The sequence below is a fragment of the Crocodylus siamensis genome, chromosome 5 (assembly GCF_052110815.1).
Source record: "Crocodylus siamensis isolate JL-2025a chromosome 5, ASM5211081v1, whole genome shotgun sequence".
NCBI lineage: Eukaryota > Metazoa > Chordata > Crocodylia > Crocodylidae > Crocodylus > Crocodylus siamensis.
In genome coordinates, this window is record NC_143399.1 from 91,201,274 (window position 1) to 91,226,623 (window position 25,350).

At 43.4% G+C, this 25,350-nt stretch overlaps 1 protein-coding gene across 1 annotated transcript in view; it reads right to left on the reverse strand.

Moving 5' to 3' along the window:
• Positions 1-14,224: 14,224 nt before the first annotated feature.
• Positions 14,225-25,350, reverse strand: part of DAP (death associated protein) — an 82,952-nt gene continuing 71,826 nt past the window's right edge. Inside the window, exons 3-4 of the mRNA XM_090049704.1 lie at positions 21,005-21,047; positions 14,225-14,875 (exon numbers count right to left, since the gene is read on the reverse strand). Of these exons, the coding sequence (XP_089905830.1) occupies positions 14,756-14,875; positions 21,005-21,047 (163 nt within the window). The 3' untranslated portion in view covers positions 14,225-14,755. The remainder of the gene's footprint in view (positions 14,876-21,004; positions 21,048-25,350) is intronic.

Here is a 25,350-nt window from a genome sequence, read left to right on the forward strand (position 1 = left end):
GGGCCTTCTCTGAGGCCCAGCAAGTGGGACCCGGCATAAGCAACGTGTAATGGGGGCATGGAGGGCACATGCCCCCCTGAAAGTGCTGGTGCCCCCCCAATGGCAAGCGCTCTGACTGATAGGGGGGGCACAGAGAGCACTGGTGCCCCCCCTGAAATGGAAGTGCTGGTGGTGAATACTGCCATATCTGCTGTGCCACTGGTGCACTCAGTGACTGGCCACTGGGGAACCCCCCCTTGTCAGTGGCAGGCTGCTGGGGGACCTCCCCCTGAGTCATGCCCCACTGTTGCCCCGACAGACTCAGGAGGCACCAGTCGCCCATGGGACCCGGCATGTGAAGGAGTGGCGCACCACCATGCTGAGGCCTGGAAAACAGTGTCAGCGGTGCAAAATTGTGCCTTGCTGCTGCTAGGTGGGCAGAACGTGCCTCACCTTGGTGGCAATGGCTGGGGAGGTGGCTCCTGTCTGGATCTGTTCTGGCCTGGCTGTACAGAAATCTCAGAGGGCATGTACTGCCCCCACCACCTGCCACATGGCCTGTGCCCCCCTGCCAATGAATGGCCTGTGCCACTTTCCTCCCCACACCCAATGCACAGCCTGTGCCCCCCCTCATGTGGCCTGTGCCCCTTCTGCTCCCCTGCCCCCATAGACTTACCTGTGGGGAGCTGTGGGAACTGCTCTTCACTGTGCCCAGCTGCCACATGCATATGCGTGCACATGCACGTGGTGCCCTCCACCTTGATCACCCTCCTCCCACTCGCCCCAACCCTAAGGAGCCCCTTGCAGGCTGGGACTCGGCCAGCCTGCCAAAGGAAACCCGCTGTTCCCCGCGTTTTTCTCCTTAAAGGCAAAAATTCCATTGTCTGCTAATGGAGAAAATCCTCATTTTTCCATGTTTTTCCACAGCAGATGGTAATAGGAGTATGAAGAAAAGGTGGGAACAATCTCACTGAGAGAATGAACACTATAATAAAGACAACATTAATGACCAAGTGTTTTCAGAGATGTCTGCAGCTGAAATTGCTACAAAATCTGCACCTGCTGGCTTGAGTCTGTGGCTGGCTCTATCAAAGGTGATTCCCTTAAGCCTATATAGCTTAGGGGCAGGGAAGGACATATGGACTAGCACTCCTTCAAGGGGATTCTGTCCTGTACTATTTGAGGTCTGGGAAACACTGAGGCTTGGGATAGACATTGAAAAAGCCTGAGCCTGAACTGATTCAATCTTTGCAGGTTAGTCTAACCTGGCTAGGCTGAGTCAGTTTGTAACTGGACAGACATCACAGATATGCAGTCACATGCCTGCAGTGTCTCAGGCTAGAAGCCTGGGGGTACTACAGCAGCTCTCCCTTCCCTTGCACAGTACCCCCTCCCCCCCATGCTCATGCGGCTGAAGGGAGCAGTGCAGTTACACAGAGAAAAGCAAGGCTAAAAATGTAGATCTATGCATTTCACATAACATACCTGATACAGAATTAGTGTTTCCATTATTATTTTTAGGAGACTGAATGAATAATCCTAGAGGGTGAAAGCCCTGAAGACGGAATGACTACTACATGGTGGGAATACAGGAAAGGGAGATAAAATGGCTGCTACCCACTAACAACTGGGAGATCAGGACACCAAAGTAGGAGTCTAACCTACTGATAATCTCCCAGTAGAATTATTTATAAATCATTTAATGCAGAGCTATATACTCTGAATCTTTTTTCCATAGTTAAGGGCCTGATCCAGCCACAACATATCCTCTTTTGTGACTAGAGGCTCATGAAAGAACAGTAAGTTCACATCCTGAAACTAGTAGCATTCTCCTGCGCCAAGAGAAAAAATTCAGCTATTAGTGCTAGTTATGGCATGATTGCTTGGAAAATCAGTGGCCACTATCTTAAAACAAGAGCACATCTCTTACGGGCAGGATTATTGGGGCCACACAGAACTTGGGTATTATTTAGGCTCTCTCAATTCCTTCAATGTTTTTTTTAGAAAAATAATTGTGAACACAGACAAAGCAGGTGCTTTTTGGTGGCATCTTAGACACTTTGCAAGAACTGAGAATCACCAAGGTTTTTGGTACCAGGCTTGATGAGCCGCAGCCGGTAAGGTAGGCACCATGTACCCCACAGAACCTAAATTCTACCACAATGTCCTTGGATTTTAGTAGGAAGGCTACAGCAGTTTCACATCATTTTTTAAAAGAGGCTATTGAATCAAATATAAAAATAAATGATACAATCAGAGCAGTAACCACCTGTACTATTTTGATATGAACTTCAATATGTTTTACATTGTCCTCACCGTTTCAATTTTCACCGTGCTGCTGATTGTCATCTTCAGGTTTCAGAGTCAACAACCCATTAAGATGCATGAGGCAGTGCTTGGCTCTCTAAGATATTGTTTCAAGCTGTCTGCAGACTCATGTGTCAACATATTGCTTACACTCTTCACGTTTTTCAAGATAACATCCAGAACCTATTTTTGGGAGGGAAAGAAGAGATTCTGTAGCACAAAGCTGCAAAAAGGGTGAATTTTGCAGCAAGACCCATAACAAGGGGACCTGCTTGTAACTTTTCTAAGTTTTTGTAAAAAGTACAGGGCATTGGTGTTTCAATTCTAAATTTCACAAAGCACTAACTGGATTAAATACTGAATGCTTAGATTCTGACAAGCGTGTACATGCCCTGTTAAAGCCTTTTTTTTCTTTACTTCCCCTGTTTTTGCAACCAAATTCTTTCAAACCAGTTACAATAATCACTCTTTTTTTGGAAAGACAACAAATGAATCTTCATACAGATATAGCAGGGCCTTTTTCTAAATAGATTAGAAACGTGGGTTTCCAGACTCTTGGCCCCATTCTCCAGCCCCTTCATCATAGGGTGTCTACTGAAAACAACTTCCTGGAGGGAGACAGGTCAATTCTTGTTTTCTGGGTCAAAGGAGAACCTGGAGAAAGAAGCAAGCATTCTGGCACTTCTTTTCAGTAAAGGTGGTGGGCAGGTAGAAGAGAAGGTTCTTAGCCGAACTGAAAGGCTTTAAAGTTCAGTTTAGCTGAAGGGAGACGTGATGGTTGTTCAGGTTGATTTTTCAGCCAGTCTGTTCATTACTCTGTTTGTTAAATCTCTCTCAATATGCCTGTTCTATTGCTGCATTTTTAGGATGGAGAGAATGGGATTGAAAAAAATAAATTTCCCAGTGACTCCTTGCCCAAGTTACTGTTGGCAACTCCCCTAAAGGGCAACTCGTCATTGAAAAGTGACTCCAGGAAAAATGACAATTTGGGTCTCCATGTTGTTACAAGGATTCCAGCTCAAATATATGTTAGTTTATGAGTGCAAAATATTTCTCTGAAATTGCCAGCCTCACAATTTCAGATTGCAGAATTGAGTCTTTCTTCATTCCCATCACTATTAATAATAATAGTGGAGGAGCCAAAGGAGAATATCATTCACACCTGTGCCTATCATGTTGTGCTAAAATCAATCCTCCCACTGATACCAATGGCTGCTCGCAGTAGGTCCATGCACGTGTAAATCATTGTGGCTTTAAAGGTGATTAAAGACAATAAGAAAGAACCTGGCTTCCATTCTTATAACATTCTCACTCTGCATGGCTAAAGAGGCAAAAAACTTTTCAAACTTATTGTGACTGAAGGCTGCAGATATGTGAAGGAAAACATCTCAAGAAGTCGAGTACAGCTAAGCAAAGGGAAGGGTCCCTTCATACCATTTTCCACCTCTTCTATACCCCACAGACCCACAAGTACAGCGGCTTTAAAGGAAGGAGATGAGGCCATATTTCTGTTGTTACTCTTCAGGGTAATCTCACAGGCCAAATAATTGCAAAACAGCTTCTTGAGGCAGATGGTCTCTGTCCATCCTTAACTATGCCTATATCATTGGATTCTATGATCTCATCTCTTTGGAAGCAGTTAGCTGAAGACTATTTGGATTTTTGCTATTTTAGAGGATGTTAAATTGAGAATGATGTCTTTGTTCAGTTTGACTATTAAACAGCACTTTAAGAATAACTCAGTGCAAGGCCAGGTACTTTGCCAGGTGCTTTGTGATCTTTTTGGGTTGCAGGAACAGCAGTGTATAAATGCAAGCTACATTTAGTAAAAACTGTAGAACAGTCCCAGTATGATTATGTCTGCAAGCTTATGCAGGCTTTGCATCATTACTTCAAAGTGTTGCGTCTGTGCATGGATACAATGCAGCTGATGAATACTGTGTTGTGACTTTCTATTACCCTTTGCAAAATCAATGTGATTTTCTTCTAAGAAGCAGAATAATTTCTTATTGCTATTAGTTAATACTTTTGGTGTGTGTATGCGTGGATACACACACACACTTTTGCAGTAATGAATATCTCTACTTCCTATCAAAGAAGCAAAAAATGATTTAGCTTTTCACTGCCATCATTTTTTTTTCCTTTAAGACCCCAGTTAAGTAAGTAAATATGCAAGGCTTCACTGAGCCTTACTGAATTCCAGCTCCCTTTCTTTGAAATAAATGGGACTGTGTAGGGCAAGGAGTCTGTCCATGAGTGGGCTGGTCCTTATAATGGTCAAGTAAAATATCAAAGGCCTAGACCCAGCAGAGCGTTCCCCACTCTCACCTCATGATCCTCCTGTGGGGTTTGACAATCTCCTTTTGACCTCAAACATGAAGGTATATGACTGGGGAGAATGGGTTGAGGTGGTGGCATGCTTGTTCCTTGACTATCACCTGGTGCTACAACACCCTCAGGGACTGATAGATGCTGAGCCATCTATGTCAGATACTGATCTGATGGCCAATAAGTTCTAGGACTGGAGTGGGATATAAAGATGGTACTAAATGCTTTCACCCTTCTTCCAAGTACATACAACACAGCAGTCCAGGATTTGGCTCTTAATTCTCTTGCTGTCCTTTTTTTTCAAGTTGACCTGCCTTACACTGGCCGAGGATGTAGGCATTTGGAGACCCCTACATTATTATCTAAATAATTGAGCTAGTTCTGCAGAAGAAGTCTGCAACCACCTTTGTCCCAGGAGACATGGAACTGATGTCAACAGGCCCTTGTGGATGCAGACTGCATAGGCACAGGCTCAAGTGTGGGTTTGTAGTCAAGATGCTGTAGAATTACCTTGCACACAACAGAAAAAAAGATCTGTGTTAATTCTGCTTACAGGGTGTCCCAGACAAGGGTACTGCTTTAGTGCTCTACATTTTAACCTGCCTGCACTGGGTAAAGTCACACCACTTGCAGACTGACTGACCATAAAAACCAGCAATTTCCACTGCACATAAGAATATCCAGAAAAAATATATTAAAAAATAAATATACAAACCCAGGAAAAATATCTGAAGCCCTGATAAATAATCAAGTCATGCTCCCTAATTTCTATAAATATTTATCTTAAAAACAATTGGCTAATGGCGAAACAACTATTAGCATATCAAATAGAGCTCTTGTACTATAAAGTATGGGTTTCCAATATGTGTATGCTAAGAACTGTTTGGCATCACACGCGGGGAGGCTGTGTGTTTAACAAATGTCCTCATAATGAGCTCAATTGAAAAGCTTATTTAAGGTTTCTGTGCTCATTCCAGGCCCCTCCAGCTGTCACATTTGTCACATCAGCAGTGGGCTAATGTTTATTCTGTTCTGGTTGATAAATCAGATTGTGAAAAAATTCTCACTCATGCTATTTGTTATTTTTTTTCCAAGAGAATAGGAACCAGACTTCTTCTATTGGAACTTTTAAAAAAATAGCCATTCAGATTTAATTATTTAACAAAGTGAAAAGATACAGGAAAAAAAGGATATTACCAGTGTTAGTTCAGTAAACATACAATATGAAATCTGATCCCACAATCCTCCAGATATCTGAAATGAATAAAGTAGCAGATCCCACCCAGATCATATCTCATCTCAGTAGGTAGATTACAATACTTACTGTTGGGGGTCACTTGGACTAAAAATACGTCTGGAATCTACAGCCTATATGACTGTCTCTAGCCCTAACCTTTGCACCACAGAGAATCACCATCTATTTTCTTGTACTGAGTTCCATAAATAAGAACCAGACATGTTTAAATCTGTCATTATCTAAAAACTTCTCCCCTTTGAAAGAAGTTCCAGAATAAAGCGATGCATTATGAATGTGCATCATGCAAATCTCTCTTTAACACAAAGCAATGTATGGAGTTTAGAGTCCAATCTGACAGGGTGCTGAAGGCTCTCAACTGAAGGTTAAAAGTAATCAACAGTACTACCCAGGCTTGGACATGCTTAGCACCAGTCCCAGAACCAGAATTGTAACTGGTCATTTGTCTGCAATACAGGTTTCTGACTAAAATTGCTTTTAGTGAGCATCACTATATTCATTTAACACTCATTTACTGTTGTTTCAGAAACATAAGCTGTTTAATTTTAGGCTCTCTCACCCGCTCACTGTAGATGTGAATGAAACCTTTGTTTCAAAGGGGGTGAGGACATTGTTTTTGTTCTGTTTTGCAGCAGCATGTGTGTCCTTCCACAGGCCTTCCAGAGTTAGTTACAAAGCCCCCAGCTCCCTCACAAGCTTCCATGATGGCAGGATGAGTGGGGAGAGATGTAAGGAAAGAAAGACTGAGTCCACTTCACTTTTTCTTTCACTAGTTCTAGGGGCAGTCACACAAGCTGTGACCCCCCATCCCTCCATCTCTAACAACCTCTTTGAGAAGAAATTGAAAGCTGCTAGCTACACCAGCGGCGTATCACTTTAAGAGACCTAGGTTTCCCCTGTACTTTGACCTGCAATCCCTCCAGTTCAGCACTAGGGCCTACCTAGTCTATACTGGTTTTGATGGACACAATCATGGCACATACATCTGTGGCATGAGAAATCCTTTTTGCTGGCAGAGCAACACCAACTCTCCAACCAACAGCGCACATCTACACAAGATGCTTACTACACATTAGCCTAATAGCTCTGCGCAGTAGCATGGTAGTTAAAAATCGTGCTAATAACCTAGTGCACGGTGTAATCAGGCTAATGCACAGCAAGCATAACAAAACAAATGTGCATCAGCACTACTGCGCAGTAACTCCAGTTACTGTGCATTCAGTTAGTACTTCATTAAGGAAGTACTAAACTAAATGTGAAGTAACTAGGGTATATTAATGAATGTGTAGATGCAGCCACAGAAACTTTCTGCCACCAACCACCAGCTGGCAGCAGACATAAACAGAAACACCCAGGTCTTCTGCTGGCTGCTGTGGGCCATTAAACAGTCTATGTGTTTTCTTAGGATGCCTTGCTGGCAGTTGATGAAGTGGAGCAACATAGTTCTGGCAGGAGCTGTGGGGAGTGTGGGGCGTACCTTGCTGGCTTTTCTGCTTGCCACCAGAACTTGCGGTAGCAAAAGCAGCCTAGCGTAGACAAGGCTTCAAACTCCCTCAGCAACAACTCACCTTCTATGGCACATTGGTCTTTGTACCTGCTCTGCTAAAGGAAGTTAGACATAATTTTAAAATATACAACAAAAGGCAGGGGTAACTGTGCACACAATTCAAGAAGCAAAGGCTGAAAAAAAGTTTCTTTACAATTTCAGTGAGTTAAAGCTACAGGAAAACAGAACTGACAAGATTGCTATCTTTGGGCCTCGCCTGACAAACACTTGCCTTGTGACTAATTTTATTCATGTAAGTAGTTGCCCTGAAATTCTGTGGAGAGTCAGATGGGTTTCTGCCAGCAGAGCCTGAGGCGGTCGCACCTAACTCAGGCTATCAACTCATCAAAACCTTCTTTTTGCATGCACCTCAACTAACCCTAGTATTGGAGGGTTTGGGTTTGCCGTTTCACATCAAGTGGCTCTGATCCAATCTATTAATTTTTCTATCACAATGTGATGGACTTTTATTTCAATTATGTGATGTGAATATTTATCTGCTGGAACTGAGGTATTTTTTTCCTATCTCCAATTTCTATTTTTCTGATAAATCAGCAGACCTCAGCAAATACAGTTTTGTTATTCAAATACATCCTGACTTGAGCTAGGATTCCCAGAACAGCTGCTTGCTTTGTAAGATTTCAAATATGTCCTAGGGTTGCACCGGTACAAGCTGGGGAACAACTGGCTAAGCAGCAGCTCTGAAGAAAAGGACCTGGGCATTACAGTGGACAATAAACTGAATATGAGCCAATATTTTGCCCTTGTTGCGAAGAAGGCTAGCGGCATACTGGGCTGCATTAACAGGAGTGTCAGCAGATCAACGGAAGTCTTATTCCCGTCTATTCAGTACTGGTGAGGCCACATCTGGAGTACTGTACAGTTTTGGGGTCCCTGCTACAGAAAGGATGTGAACAAATTGGAGAGTCTAGTGGAGGGCAATGAAAATGGTCATAGGGCTGGGGCTCATGGCTTAGGAAGAGAGGCTGAGGGACCTGGGCTTATTTAGTTCAGAGAAGACAAGACTGAGGTGGGGTTTAATTGCAGCTTTCAACTACCTGAAGGGGGGTTCCAAAGAGGATGGCACTAGAACTGTTCTCAGTGGCGGTAGATGACAAAACAAGGAGCAATGGTCTCAAGTTGTAGCAAGGGAAGTTTAAGTTAGATATAAGGAAAAAAACATTTTCACAAGAAGGGTAGTAAAACACTGGAACATGTTATCCAGACAGGTTGTGGACTCTCCAGCCTTGGAGGTTTTTGGGACCCAGCTAGACAAAACCTTGGCTGGGATGAGCTAGTTGGGGATGATCCTGTTTGAGCAGATGACCTCCTGAGCTCCCTTCCAACCCTAATTTTCTATGATTCTGTTATGATTCTATCACACTGGGCACAAAGTAAGTCACAAGGCAGTTCAGTTTTTGGTAGCAACTACTAAATATAGACCATTTTTGCTATTCAGTTTAATTAAATCAATGATTTTGAATGTCCAGAAATATTTCTGTTTAAGCTGAAAGTTCAGGTTGCTTCTTGCATTCTACACAATTATTTAATGTTATGATCCCATTTAACAGGATATTAGACTCCCACACAGAGACTGCTGATGGTATAAACTATCACTTGCTCATGAACCAGGGTCAAAAGGGAAAAAAAAAGTAAGTTGCTCACACACATACTAACTATTGAGAGAACAATAAGGAAATAGCATATCGTCACTGCTGGCAGTAGACACCATGGTAGACAAATCATTCACAGCAAAGTGACCTTTGTAATCCTGAAAAAAAATCAGAGAAGCAATTATAAATGTTTCTTTTTTCTTTTTAATGCCGTGAATGACTTATGATGTAGAACATTAATGATCCTTTTTTCAAACAGAAGTTGGACAGGAGGGATTGTATTATACTTTAATGACCCCTTTAAAGATACATTTCTGTAGTAAGTTTGGTGTCTGTATTTCAGTCGTTGCCCTGACAGGTACTATGCATACATTTTATATAAATGATCATTTCCTGACATATTTTCTGGTTCAAAAATTGTATACCTGTTTTCGCTTCAGCTTAATATCCTTCAGGAGAGGGAACTAGACACATCACTGCAGTAACAAACCTCAGGCTTTTTTCATTCTGTGCACTGCTTTGTACAAACAACTTTTTTCATCCCTTTTTCGAGCCCCAGCATTTCTTTCAAATATTATGGAAAGGTGGAAACAAATGTCATATGCCAGATTTCCCTTTGTATTGATATGGGCTGAAGAGAACCAATAGCTGCACAGAGGGTCTGGGAGATGGGGATTCAGGGTCAGAGAAGGAAAAAAAGCAGCAACATCACCACTTTTTCCTTTCCTTTCCTTCCAGACTTATGGGTGCTTGCCCAACCTCATTTGTGAGGGCAAGAAGTAGCCTGTTTTCTGGAGCTGGAAGATATGCAGGTAATGTTGTTCCAGTATGTCCAGAGCCACCACACCACTATCTCCTTGTGCAGGTGTTGGGTCTGGTGGCCAGTGGGTATAAGACTCTGATCTTCCGTGGGAGAAGGGGACCCAGAAGAACTCAGGGTTCTATGGAGTCCTAACTCCATGTACAGAACTGGAGCATCTTGACCCACACAGATCTTCAGAGTTGGTAGTCTGCCTCCTGCTGGAAGCCCAAATGTCATCCTGAAGGGAGGAATGCTTAAAAATTCCACGAAGAGGCTCTGCCAAGTCCCCAGGCTTTGGCAAGAGGATGAGACATGGAGCACTATTGGTTTGGTGAAAGATTTGAATCAGCGCAGGGATCCTCGTTTTCAGCAGCGTAGCTTCCCCACCCCCTTCAACTACAGCACTACAATACATCATATTCAACAGGCAACTTCCTGCATTGAGAGAACACCCACAAGTATTCCGCAGTTTTACTCCATTTTAACTAGTATTAATTGCTCAATACTTCAGATATGTAAATTGTAGAATAGGCAAGTTTTGGGAGGAGTTATATGGATTATAAACTGGAGCAGATAGAGGGGGTACTGTAGACTGAATAACCCGAGATGTGTGAAGACAGTGAAATAACTGTTCTGCAGGACCTTCTGGTTCAAAAAGTATTAGAAAACCAAGTCATTCATATGCTTAACTTTGAACACATGCTTGTCCCAATGAAGTCAATAAAACAAATCATGTTTGTAAATCTAAGCACATACATAAATGTTTGTAGGAACAGGGCTTTAGAATGGGCAGTAAGTCCACCTCTATCAGTATTGTGAAGTGCACATATGCACATTTGTTGTGCTATGTAAATTTGGAATGCCATTTGTCTTGGTATGTCTCCAAAATATTGTGGTATTAGCCTTTTTAAACTAGCTGTTGACAAGGGGTACTACAAGTGTAGATGCTGTAATGTCACCAACATTATGGTGCTTATTAAGTATGCCCTTTATGAAACCTCTGTTTTCATAAAAAGCAAAACAGAACTGAACAGGCAATATGCTAACATTGTAGCACTTCCCTTTCCACATCATTTTAATACCAATAGGTGCACCTACATTCTTCAGCTTTTACTTCCCACTCGACAATGAGCCACTGAGACTCCCAATTTCATAATGGTTAGCAGAAGCCTACATCCCAGTAGACAGGAGAGGCTTTTATTGCAGAAGATACAGAAATATTTCACAGAGTGAAAATCATATTTAAAGCTTTTTATGCTCTGTGCCAAACAGCTCCTCGGTAAATGTCACTAGTTACAAATGATTCATTGCTCAATGTTTTGAATGAGGTTTACAATAGAAATGGAGAAATAGTTTACCCATGGAAAGACAGGTCAGATACGTAACTGCTGGAACGGCTTTTATTATCATATTATTATTGCATTGACAACCCAAGTAAATTTCTAATATTCATTTCATGTTAACAGCTGCAGATCTGGATTTTTATACTGCATGTGGAGGCTGCTAAAATACAATTATTTGCTGAAAAATATATCAGCGATCAGCAGCACACAATCCATCCCTCTGGCTATGAATTCTTTTTAGTTTGGAAATGGTGATGCTCTTACAAAGACTCCTGTGTTCAAAGCATAGTATACTTCCATGAGAGAAAACCTCCTATGCTAATATTAATTCTTGCAATCTTGACAATCACTGAAAATATCTTGCAAGTCATTTTCTACTTCCCATACCTATGTGTCTGTCTAAGTCAGCAAATATTTTCTAAATTGTTGTATTTATTTTACTGGAAACCAACAAGAATTCAGAATTACAACATTATTCATGTTCCTAGTTTTTAGTTTGAGATTTGGTTCTCAGTCGGTGCATTTACACAAGACGCTTTACTGTGCATTAATCAGAAAGCATCACTGTCTACACATGCATGGGACTTCCTGCATAGTAAATTAGGCTAATATGTGATTTGCTAGTACTGTGAAATACAGGTACTACATTAACTATGCATTAGCTACTGTGCACTAGTGCACATGTATGCACCAGGGGGCCACAGAGGGTGGGAGCTGTCCACACCTCCAGTGCAGAGCTTGGGATCACAACCTAGCCCAGTATTGCTGGCTTGAGGTGATGCCCTGTGGCCAAGTGACAGCAACACCCTGAGCTCTCCCTTTCTTCCCTCACTTTGCTTGCTGAGGGGATGGGGGAGCTCTCTGTCCCCACAGTGCTGGGCTGGGGACAGACAGCTTCCTCATTCCCACAGCCCTGATGCTGCCCATGCTGTGCACACCCCGTTGGCTTCCGCTCCCCACCTGTGCCTGGGGGGAGCTGGGGGCTGAGCAGAGCTGGAACCAGGGGGAGCTGCAGGGGGAAGAAGCAGTGCTGGGATGTGTGGAGCCACAGAACAGGAAGGGTAAGCAGCAGTGAGACCCAGTACAGATTCTCTCTGTGTCCCAAAGACCAGGCCTGACCCGAGTTCCCCTTGCCAGCTTGGAGCTGGCGCCTGGAAGTCCCCCTGCCTGGTGCAGGGGGGAGAGCAGGGCAGGAGCAGCCCTGGACTCTACTGCTCCAGTTGGGAGCAAATTTGTTCCTGATGTAGGTGCACATATAGATGTGTTCCCAGGCACAGTTTACCATGTCTTATTTTAATGTGCAGTAACCTTAGGGCACATTAATTGTACATGTAGATGCACCCAATGAAGCTTTCAAAAGGCCCTATCAACTACAAGTCCTATCCAGTCTCACTCCTGGAATACAGTTAAGTCCAAAGCCGGTACCTAAGTACCACCAAATGATTAATGAAGATTTACTGATGCAGCAAAATGACAACTGTTGGCTGTACCAACACTGATACACTAGCATTTTATATCTTGATCCTCCAAACATACATGTAAGCAAATAATCCCATTGGGTTTAATGGTACGACACATATGAGCAATGTTACTCAAGTGTAGGTGATTATGGGATCAGACCTTTGAGAAGAGCCCTATGTTGCATATTTCAGCCAGACACCAATATAAACAAAAAATACGTTTTTTTAAATACTGAGGAGGCCTATTTTCTATTATAACAGTATGCTGCATCACTTAGGCAGGGAGAATTCACATACTTCTTTTATAAACTGAAGACAATACAGGCCATGAAAAATCTCTGCAGGAAAATTATTAAATAGCATACTTTTGCAGTATCACCACTATCTTATTCTGCAAAGAGAAGGATCATACTGATAGACAACATACTTGGCAATAGTTTGCATACAAAGTAACATTCACTCCTGTACAAGAGAGCCTTATCACTCAGAAATACTGAGTCCTTGTACTGAGCCTTCCCACAATGCAGTGAGCTTTTCCAGTTGGAAAATGGCACCTTCCATCTCAGACTTTCTTGGTTTAAAATAATCAGCTGCTTATGGAAGTTATGATTTTAGCATATGGATAATATTTTAAAAATTCATATTTTAAAGCTTTCCTCACTACTTTTCCATGCTATTTGATTTTAAATATAAATGCACTACCAAAGCCCCAAGCAGCTGCAGACTTCAACTACATTGCCAGATGAGTGACTGCAGCATTAGTTCAAGTGCCCACTTTCCATGAGGTTGTTAAAAGTTCTATAATCCTTCAGGGTAGAGAAAGCTATAGTGTATTTATATTCATTTAAAAATTGGAGAATTCTTTAAAAAATGTATATTAAACATTTTTTAAAAATCATTTTCATGGGCTTACAGAAATGAGATGTGGGTGAGGGATGATAAACCTAAGTGATTTTGAACTTTTGAATCAGAAAGATTTAGACACATGGCCAGACTAGCATTGACTTAGCAAGCTGCTCTAGATAAATGATAACTTCTGTATCTTATTTGTTTCATGATTATATTTTGCTAGCCTATATAAGAGACTGGACAAATGGACAAAGTGTATTCTATACCATGCATACTAAAATTATATACAATTTGCAGTCACAGATAACCTGCATTTTCCAACAGTAATCACATGATAGAAATAATTTAACTTGATTACCTCAGATTTGTGCTGGGCTCAATTCTATAAGATACTGTGTTCTTTCATTTCCTTTTGTGGGAATTAGGAGAATTTGCTACCTCACAAATACAGATTGTTTGTATCTCAGTGATTTAGAGATATACCATTATGCCTTGTTCCTTGCTTAATTTAGAAATGATTCACAAAGCACTGAAGCCTGACAATGAAGTTATCTTGACACCACAGGTGGGTTGAGTAAAGGTTCTGCATACAGCAGTCTTCCTTCAACTTTGATATTTCTTATGTGCAAATGAAAGAGCTTCAGCAGGAGTGTGAGCCTGGTACATGGTGTCAGGAAGATTCAGCTAGACTTTCTGCCCATTTAACCCCTCCAGAGCCAAAATCAGAGAGCATAAACCTTGGTTTAGTGACATGATTACTTTATTCTAAATTACAAATGTACTGGAGACTGCAATGGTTCTATAAAACCAGACTGCCATATACTAACTCACAAACAGAACAATCTCCCCACCCACCACCAAATACAAAATCATATACAGTATATTCCCTTATACATTTAGCATAAAACTACTTCAGCTATTGGCTGCTGCTATCCCAGAACTAAAGTTAAAGAGTTTTTAATTCATTTGTTATATTATTTATATTCAAGTTTGGTTTTGGCAATAACCAGTTGTTACATCTCTAATCAAAACTGTGAAACACTCCTGATCAGTGTATACATAGTAGCAAAGAGGCACATTTTTCACCTGGGACAGCAGAACAAAATGATGTCTTCATTTTTTATTAATCCACGGAGAATTAAGGCAAAAGAAATATATGTTATTTTAAAGGCCAGTTTTATGCACTGGGTAGCATGAATCCTAAGGAAACCATGAGCTCTTCTCTCCAGAACATATCCGGCTATGGCAGCTTGGCTGGGTTTTTCTAGAGCATTCACTTGCGGGGTTGGTGGATGTGCTGATTGACATGTTGTGGGTTAGGCAGCTTTTCCACAGAGGGATGTGGTTTTTGATGAGCCACCTGGGCTGCAGCTGGAGGGAAGTCTTTATCGCCCTGTTTAAAGAACACAGCAGTACAAGTAACAATTGTTAGAAGTGTGCTTGCTAGTCAAAAGTGGATGAAAAGCATCACTGTGAGTCACTGATTCAACAGTTCAGCTTTCACTGGCCCATGGGTAATAACACTGAGCAGGTATCACTTGGTCAGCCCCACTATATTTTTCTCTCCTTGTCAACCTCAGTTTTATTTTAACCTCAACTTCACTTTTAATAAGCAGCACCTAAGATCAATGTGATTGGAGAAAGAGAGAAGAAACACGTTGTCTTCATTTTTTTTAACTTGCTCGATTTCAGCAGTTGCCAGTACAGTGTTAAGTCAGTTTCAGTGAGTCAGTGCGGTCACGTTTGCTGTTGGTGGGGATTTTTAACATGTCAGCAAGAGGGTGGGACATTTTAAAAACAGGATAAGGTAGTTTGTAAAACCACAAAAACAAACAGGATTCCTCAGTGGGAAAAGTACTTATAACTAAAGTTTTAAGCCTGGATAGATTTCAGATTTGAAATGTGCCTTTCAAATAGGCAACAGTCCTTATTTGTGCCGTCTTCACTCAAGACAAATACTACCAGACAACCAGTTACAATACCACAGGTTTATCATTGCTGTTCTCCCAGTAAGGAGATGAGCAGCTGCTTAAGCCTGTTGTTGGTGGTAACTTTTTAAAAAATCAGTGGAAAATAGTTAGTATGAGAGATTACAGTTCCCCTGTCTGAGAATCTATTGATCCAGAGAGTGACAATGTTCCATGCAGTCATTTTGTACAAAGCAGAAATCCAGCACGCCTGTGTCATTTTCCCTCCATGCCACCCTTTCCCTGCTTTCCCTTTAATTCTTGACAATTTTTTCTTTGCTCTTTGAGTGTCCACATTTTTATTAGATTGTTTCCTCTATACTTTTTTTGCCTTTACATTTGTTCATTTAATTTCTCTTCCCACCAAATCCTCTTTTTCACAGACATTATCTCTCCTCTCTGTCTTGTCAGTCATTTTTAACATGCTCCCCCACAACATTCACCACCTTTTCCTTTCACATACTTGAGAAAGTAGAGTGGATGAACATCTTACTATTACACTATGGGTCTTTCCACATTGTTTGAGGCCTATCCTAAGGGACACCTTATATGCTACCCCCTGAAATAGATGTAATGTAGCCGCCCTTGGCTGGAGATGCACTAATGGCTACTAAACCAAAAACACTGGAGAGAACAATTTGGACAGAACAGGCCTCCATTCTGATGCACCTCCTTTACTAAGAGCCCAGAATGGTTGTGCAGATTGTCCATCCTTTCTCTACTTCACTGCAGTGATCACTAATGCAGTGCTTGGGGGATGCAGGCATGCCCTTAAGAAGACTGATAACTGTTTCCGAAGGTGACAGATTTGAGTCCTTGGACATCATTTGGAAATGCTTCTCTGCTATAAAGAGAATCACTAGGAGTCAGGCTGCAAGCTGTAGGTGCCAATATGACTGAGTTCAAAGAATCACTATTTTGTTGGGGGCAGGGGGGAAGGATTTTTGCTAAATATTCCAGATAAGTACAGCTGTAGTAGATAATTCTACACTGTATAGCTCCTTCACAAGCAGGCTGCTGGTTGCAAACAGGCTGCAGGTAACCCCAGGCACCTATCAAGCAGTGAAATGTTTTCTAGAGTATGGTACAAGCTAAATGATGGAAGTCATGTGGTAACCAAGAAAAGGGTTTCTTTCTACTTTCTCCAAATCTAGTTCTTGCAGGCTTCCAAAGTCCCTTGTTTTTATGCTCAGACAAAGGAAGGGTGTTTGCATGGTATCTTTGTAAATGTTATCATACTAGAGAAGTCGAAGCAGGATCAGAATCACTGAACTGTGGTTTTGGTTATTAATAACTCAAGGTTTATATTTACTTTATCCTCATAACAGCACAGTTCTGCTGAGCTTTATGTGCATGAAAGGAACCAGCCACATTCAGTGTTCTTTTGTTTACTGGCTACTCTAGCTCAAGGGAGCCCCTTCTTGGCACTCAGGGGTGTGGTGTAGCCACAAGATCTAATGCAGATCCATTACACCATGGATAGCTAGCAGTCTTGTAGAAGACACTCCTGTGGTCACAAACTCTATGGTACCATTTTGCTGTGTGGCAGGGCACTGTGGGTGCCTGCCACTTTAAGGGCCAAGCCAAGCGGCCAACAGGTGCTTAATTGTGGCAGCCATTTTAGATCTATGGCTGCCTATATAAACAGGGCAGTTCCCTGCTGGCAGGTAGGGCAGTAACACTGCCTGGCTGCAAGGCTGCTTAGAATATCCTAGAGGTAAAGGAGGAGCTGTAGGGGATGGTTTGGAGGCTCCTGGTCCTGGGCATGACCTAAAGGTGCACCCTGCTGGGTGTGGCTGGCCTGGTGGGGCTCTCAGCGGTGCGAGAGCCCCCAGGAAATGCCAGGCCAGTGATCACTGTGGTGAAAGGAGAGTAGGGGTGCCTTAATCCCAGCCCTCACCTTTGGATGGGCCTTATTTCATTACCATCAGAGCAGGGTAGGCCAGGTAAGCTTTTGGAGGCACCTGAGCCTGCTGGGGGAGTGACCTCGCAGGGCCAGGCACACATCCAGGAGTACCTGAGCTGGGAATAGAGGACCCTGACCTATAAGTGCAGGCAGGAGGTGAAAATTCAACAAGTGAGCACTGATGATTACGCAGACAGTATCTATGTCAAACATAATGTGACATTGACTTAAAAGATTTACTGACACTCATTTAGTATTAGCGTTTAACCAACACTTGATTTCATTTCACCTCATCAACTGATGGTAATACTACTATCACGTGCTTGAACAAGGTATTTTGCCTATGTAGAAAGGATATGGAAAATTCTGTAGATGGAAGATTACCCAGTGAACTAGCTTCAGTTATTCATAACCTGAAAACTCATTACCAAACTCCCTCATGCATCATCATGATCTTTTAAACTATTCATTGTTTGTTGTAATCATTGTAATTTTAGAAACAAATTATTAAAAGTTGGATTAAAAACATGCCTGGGTATGAATTATTTGTATTAGATTCATAGCTGGTTAATGTTAATGACCTAATATATTTGTATTCAGGCCTTATCTGCTATTATAATGATAGGAAACAATTAAAAATATATTTATCATTTATTGAGCACCACCAGCCATTGCTCCAGGGTGCTCACAGACTACTACAAGACAGGGGGGAAAAAGCTGACATGTTGAAAAATAAGGTTGTGAAACTCTTATATTAGCAGTACTTATTCAAACAGGTAACCCCACTGATATACATGGGAACCTGGGTGCATGAGACAGGGTCCATAATCTAGGCCCATACATGTTCACAGGAACTGTTAATGTTACCACTGTTAATGTTAACACTGTTAAGGGAGGCAACAGTACTTCCCAACTTCGGCTGTTTAGGATTCTTGTTACTAGATTTACCGGTGCATCTTCCAACAACAGAATTTTAATGAGGGGTTTATGCTTAAAATTCAGTAAGAGTTTTAAATGTTTTTACCACATGATACTTTCGTGATCAGATCTTTCTAGTGTGTACCTCCAGATAGGTGCCTATACCTTTATGGGCACCCATTAATGGCAACAAGGATTTATATAGGCTGAAGGATCCATCTATATGGATCTAGTTCCAGGAACTGGGAATAGTGGAGGCAGTGACCATAAATGATATGGAAAAATAATCCAATGAATCTCAACATTTCCAATTTCAAAATAAAACAGTACCAATTATTTCAATAAACAGTTTCACACAAACCTAAACAAGAAGAGTCAAGGAGTCTTGAATAGTTTCATAGTTTCATAGTTTCTACGGTCGGAAGAGACCTGAGTAGATCATCTAGTCCGACCCCTGCCATGGCAGGAAAGATTACTGGGGTCAAATGACCCCAGCAAGTGTTCATCTAACCTCCTCTTAAAGACCCCCAGGGTAGGAGCCAGCACAACTTCCCTTGGAAGTTGGTTCCAGATCCTAGCCGCCCTGACCGTGAAGTAGCGCCTCCTGATATCTAGCCTAAATTTACCCTCTACCAGCTTGTAACCGTTATTCCTGGTCACTCCTGGCAGTGCTTGGGGGAACAGGGACTTCCCCAGTGCCTGCTGATCCCCCCTGTTTAGTTTGTAACAGGCTACTAGATCCCCCCTCAGCCTTCTCTTCTGGAGGTTGAACAGGTTCAGGTCCCATAGCCCCTCCTCATAGGGCCTGCCCTGCTGCCCCCTGATCATGCGAGTGGACTGCCTCTGGACCCTCTCCATGTTGTCCACATCCCTCTTGAAGTGCGGCGCCCAGAACTGGATGCAGTACTCCAGCTGCGGCCTGACCAGTGCCGCATAGAGGGGGAGGATCACCGCCTTGGACCTGCTCGAGATGCATCTGTGGATGCATGACAAGGTACGGCTGGCCCTCCTGACTGCTTCCCCACACTGCCGCCCCATGTTCATCTTGGAGTCAACGATGACTCCAAGATCCTTTTCTGCCTCTGTACTGACAAGAAGGGAGTTCCCCAACCCGTAGGTATGGTGCTGGTTGTTCCTCCCCAGGTGCATCACTTTGCACTTGTCAGTGTTGAATCCCATCCTGTTCTCATCTGCCCACCCTTGTAACCTGTCTAGGTCCGATTGTAGCCTATTGCTCCCTTCTAGAGTGCCCACATCCCCCCACATCTTAGTATCATCAGCAAATTTGAACAGGGTGCTTTTTACCCCCTCGTCCAAGTCGCTGATGAAGATATTGAACAGTGTGGGCCCGAGGACGGAGCCCTGCGGAACCCCACTGCCCACGTCCTTCCAGGCTGAAAATGATCCATCCACCACCGCTCTCTGGGTGTGGCCCTCCAGCCAGTTGGCAACCCAGTTGACTGTGTGGGTGTCGACACTGCAGTCCCCCAGCTTTTTAATGAGAACAGGGTGAGAGACAGTGTCGAAGGCCTTCCGAAAGTCCAGGAAGACTATGTCCACTGCTACCCCTGCATCTAATGATTTGGTGATCTGATCATAGAAGGCCACCAGGTTGGTCTGACAGGACCTGCCACTAATGAACCCGTGTTGGTTGCCCCTAAGCATGAAATCCCCTGCTGGCCCCTCATGGATGTGTGCCAGCATAATTTTCTCAAACAGCTTGCCTAGGATTGAAGTAAGACTAACTGGCCTATAGTTTCCCGGGTCCTCCTTCTTCCCCTTTTTGAGGATGGGAACCACGTTGGCCCTCTTCCAGTCCTCTGGCACCACACCAGAATACCACAAGTGCTCGTAAAGCTGCGCCAGGGGTCCTGCAATGACCTCAGCCAATTCCTTTAGTACTCTAGGGTGGAGATCATCCGGACCAGCTAACTTGAATATGTCCAGTCCCTCCAGAAGCTCCCTAACTAGTTCCTCACTCTTGGCCCAGGTGTGCCTCCCCTGGGGCCTGATGGGGGCCCAGCGGGGGGGTGGCTGTTCCGGTCCCTGCTTAGGAAGATGGAGGCAAAGAAATCGTTAAATATGTTGGCTTTATCATCTGGTGTGACGACCAAATTTCCTAACATGTCCTGCAGGGGCCCCACTTTACCCGGAACCTTCTTTTGACCCCCTATGTATTTAAAGAAGGACTTCTTATTGTCCTTAATCTGGGAAGCTAGTCCCAGTTCCATCTCTGCCTTGGCCTTCCTGACTGCCCCCCTACATCCCCGAGCAACTGCAGTATAGTCATCCCTGGTGATGTTCCCTCTTTTCCATTGGGTGTATGCCTCCCTTTTAGCTAGGAGACATTCCCAGATGCTTCTGGTGAGCCATGGGGGCTTATGTGCCCTCCTGCTCCCTTTGATCCTCGTTGGGATTACCTCTCTTTGGGCTTGGAGGATCGTCTCCTTGAGGAGCGACCACTCTCCTTGGACACCTGGTTCCCTTCCCCTCTGGGACCTCAGTGCTTCCCTGACTATTCTCCTTAGCTCGGTGAAGTTTGCCCTCCTGAAATCTAGGGTTGCTGCATTGCTGCAGGCCTCTGCATATTTAATATAAAATCCTTTCAAATCAAAATGAATGAAGGATAGGAAGGGAAAACAGTGACCAAAATTAAGAATCTTGCCTAAATAACAATGCTTTGTCAAAACAGCTTTGAAATAACTGAAAAGATTTTAGAGTGTAATCTCACCCTTGCAATGACACCAGAGATGAACACGGTTGGTTTAGGTGGGCTGAAAAATAAGAAAGATAATTTTGTTATTCATCTTCAGTCAATCTGAGAAGCAAAAACAGAATTTTATCATTCTACTGTAGGAAAACTGCAGGCATGCTTGGCAACTAATGCATGCTTCAAACAGAAGGGAGCAAATTTTTCCTTTCAACCTTTCCTTGCTACACTAATTAGCCAATTAGAACCAAGGACACTGATGAAGCTGTATTTTTTAGCTGCTATATCTGCAGCTTAAATGATGGGGTGAAGCAGAAGGCTATTCCAACAGTACTGTGTGGAGCAGTGGTCTGTCTTTGTTTGTATTGGGTTGCTAATCCTCAAACCACATACAAAAGGTGCCAGCAGTACTTTTAGGCTTAGTGTATTTGTGCTGCAAAAGGTGCTGTAACTAAGCAGTTAGACTTACCTGGCTGCTGTGATGGAGAACAGAGACAATTTCCAAGTTTAAACTTGTCAGTCAAAAAGATTAAGATTCTGAGTCTCAGAAAAGCAATAACTTTCATTGTACCCATTTGTAATACTACCACTCCAAACAGAGGAGACAGAATGTCCATTGCAAACAAAATGTTGCATTCTAAGCTGCAAATTTTGCCCTTGTTTTGCCAAGTGAAATCTCCTGTCCATTTTTAATAAAAGTTGATCCCAGGGCTGAACCTGTATCTGACACTGCAGTAAAAAAATGAAAACCAAAACCTTCTCACTGGTGCAAGCCCTGGCTCAGTGAAATTTAGGGTGGACGCCTGACAGCAGTAAAGGCCTCTATAGCCAGACCTATTATTATCATTAAGTCACTTCATCCCTTCTTAGCACATATATTAGTTACGGTATCTAGCAGCATCTTGACATGTGTTCCGGGGGCCGGGAAGGGGTGATTTAATTAGAGTGGTTCTCGGAGCCACTCTAATTAAAGAGCCCACAGCATCTCATGTTTGACGAACTGGTACGAGACTCCATTTAAAAATACTAGTATTACTTTCCGTACTAAGGAAGACTAATCAGTGCATCAACACTTCTCATTTAATACTAATTCACAATAGCTAAGTATCTCTAGCAAACATCTGCATTTTTTACTAGTTAGGCTTGGACAGGAAGAAGGGTACTTTAATGTCTGGACTAAAACAGACAATCATAAACAACAAAACCAAACAAAAAATAATGAAACCCAGTACAGTTCTGCTGTATGAAACCTGGCATGAATCTTCAGGACAGCAATAGAAGATTCTACTTGCAAACTTTAGAAAAGAACTCTCATTAACACTTAAGGGACACAGTAAAGCAAATGAATAGTAAACAAAGAAAAATAAATTGCAAATGAACCTTTAATAATACATGAAACTGAGTTTTAATCATACTCGCAGGAACACGAGTTATTTGTTTGCCGTGGCATTTTAAAAAACAGTTTCATAATGGCAAATCTGAATCAGATGGATTTTTTCTTCTCCTCTCCCCATGACCTTTCAGTGTGCACTGTGCTCTGATGATGCATGAAATTCAAATATAAACCAGCATTTCCTGAAAAGAGCTTCTGTGTGCTGGGCCTGCCATGCTTTGTCAACCTGCCACCATATGCCATTATGTGTGCCATGCTTCCTGCTGCTTAAAAAAATACAACCAGAAAGCCCACAATTGTAGCCGGAAGCAAAATTTCCATTTAAACAAAGGGAACATTTGGCCTCATGACTGTTTTTAAATACCAGTCACTGAAAAGGCTGATCAGGAACTCTGGTTTTCTGTGTCATAATGCTACACCATTAATATTCAACAAGCCTGATTCAGCAAGGGGCCAGGCTCCTTGAACTCCCAGTGAAGCTTAGCACATGAAGTTTGCATTACTTTCTAGAAATGGGCCCTTATTTTTCATTTGAGTACACTGGTTTTTTTGGTTCTTGTCAAGGATACTTTTGCTGAAGATCCTGTCAGATTTTAAAATCAGCTTCCTAGCCAATGGAGTTTGTAAGTACACTGAGACAGTCATTTCAGAACTAATATGCATGTATATGAGATAGATTAAACAGGAACTCCAGCTTCCTGGTGAAAGATCCTCAGGTTTCATTCATCCTTCCTGAATTCCAGTAATGACTACTACCAGCTTTGCTCACAAGCTGTGTTGCTGGCCCTAGTTGCACAGTCCTATACTGGGGTTAATTACAGAAAGTCCTAATGCTTACTGTAGTACAGATGGCTACATTTAAGAATCTGGTAGAACTACTAAGACAAATCAAATACCTCCTAATAGTAAACTAGAATTATTTCAACATTTGTGTTTATGGTAATGACATGCATGTTTGTCCTCTATGAAAGAAGCCACTTGGCTCTTGTCAAATCAACAGTAAATGGCCAAGATGTTCTAGTTCACTCAAGCTCCATTTGGTGTCAGACAATGTATGGGGGAAGCAACACAAGCATTATACTACCTATGGCCATGTCCACATGAATAATGGACATTTGTTTCCCTGGGAACAAGCAGCAGTGCACCTTGTGCTGCTGCTACTTGTCTCTGGGGAACATCTGTGCCATGCGCCATCTGGCACACAGCAGGTTACCCCAGGTGGGGTAGGGGAGGCTGTGGCTGGCACTGGGCTGGCCCCAGCAGCCTTAGGTGGGGTCCTGGGGGCCTCCTGGTCAAGGTTCCCTCTAAGGTGCGTGTGTGCGTGGCCGCGCACAACTAAAGGTGTGGCTGCGCACAGCCTTTTCAAAGGCCGCGCACCAGGCTGAAGCTGGGGGCTGGCGTGGGCTCCGCCGGCTGCTGGGTAGTGCTCTGCTCCCCTGCATCAGGGTCGGGGAGTGGAGCAGTTACCTGGAGCCGGCGGAGCCTGCGCCAGCCCCCTGCTCCAGCCTCCATCTCTGCCTTGCCTCACCTTGGGGAGGAGCCGCTGCCTGCCCCGAGTGAGGCTCCGCCGGCTCTGGGACACTGTTCCACTCCCCCACATAGCCTCAGGGGGCATGTCCTGCAGTGATGCGGGGGAGTAAAGCACTTCCCCGGAGCCAGCGGAGGCCGCACCAGCCTCCGGCCCCCAGCCTCTCGGCCCCAGCCCCCAGCCCCCTTTGATAAGTGTCCCACTCTGGACCGAGGCGGTGCGCTCACAGACCGAGGTGGCGTGCTCACAGACTGCTACTCCTTAGAGGGAACATTGCTCCTGGTGTTGCAGCAGCAGTGACCCTGCCACTTGGAGCCTGGCTGGTAGCTGGAGAGTGGCCCACTGCCCCCACATGCTCTGCTATGCTTTTTTTTGCATGGGTTTTTTGAACCTGGAATCTTCCGGGTCAATCCCCCTCCCGGGAGCTACCTTGCAGCGTGGAGAACAGCCGAATGTGTGGTATGTGACACCACAGACATGTCTGCGGTGCCACATACCACATGGCAGCGCTTGTCTGAACGCAGCCTATGTGAGTATCTCTTCACTACAGAGAACCCCAAATCCCTTACCAGCCACGCTGTTTACTCAGGATTAAGTGTGCTGTGAACTCAGGCTTACCCAGTCAGGGATGAGGATGAGAGTCCAGGTTTTGTTTTAACTCAGGCTCTAACTCACCCACTTGCAGTGGAGTGAAAACTGAAACCCAGGATATAGGACTCCCATGATGACAGACCTCTGTGGCCCACACATAATAATCACTTGGAAGAGCATTTCTCTTAAGAGGTTGGTGTAGGTGATGAAGTAGGGAGCAGGGAGGAAATACAAGGCCTGGAGACCATGTACCATGAAGAGAGAAGATTACAGCAGCATGTCTGGCAGCTCATTACTGGCCTGCACCTACTCTGAGGTAGTATTCAGCACTTTGCAGAGAATGGGCGGGACAAATGTTTGGGATTACAGGTTGGGGAAATAGAAAAAATCCCAGGGGCAAAGGCAAGTTTTTACTGTTAAGGACAACATTATACCCTAAATGGGATGGGTTCTGTGGTTTAAACTGAATCTAATTATGATGTGGGATATGACATGCTGCAGAAGATCTTTTCACCCTACCAACGTGTGATATGGGATGAATTCTAAGGGGAGGGGAAAAAATTGCAGCCTGCCACTTGTGATCCATTCTAGCATTGCTTATTGTAGGCATGCTAAAGCAGAGTTTTTTTCAGAAGCCTAGCAATGCCTGTGGATGGCAAGATGAGTGAGGCACTCCTGATCCCTTCTCCCTTCCACACATGCACACAAACCTGAGCCTGCAACCCTGTGCGCTTTTTCCTCAACCTGGCATCAGCATTAGCAAAAGTCCCACTGGATGACCTGTGATTGTACCAAAGTATTTTTTAAGTCCTTGGGAACTCTGTTCATTTGCTGCTGATGGACAGGATAGATAGG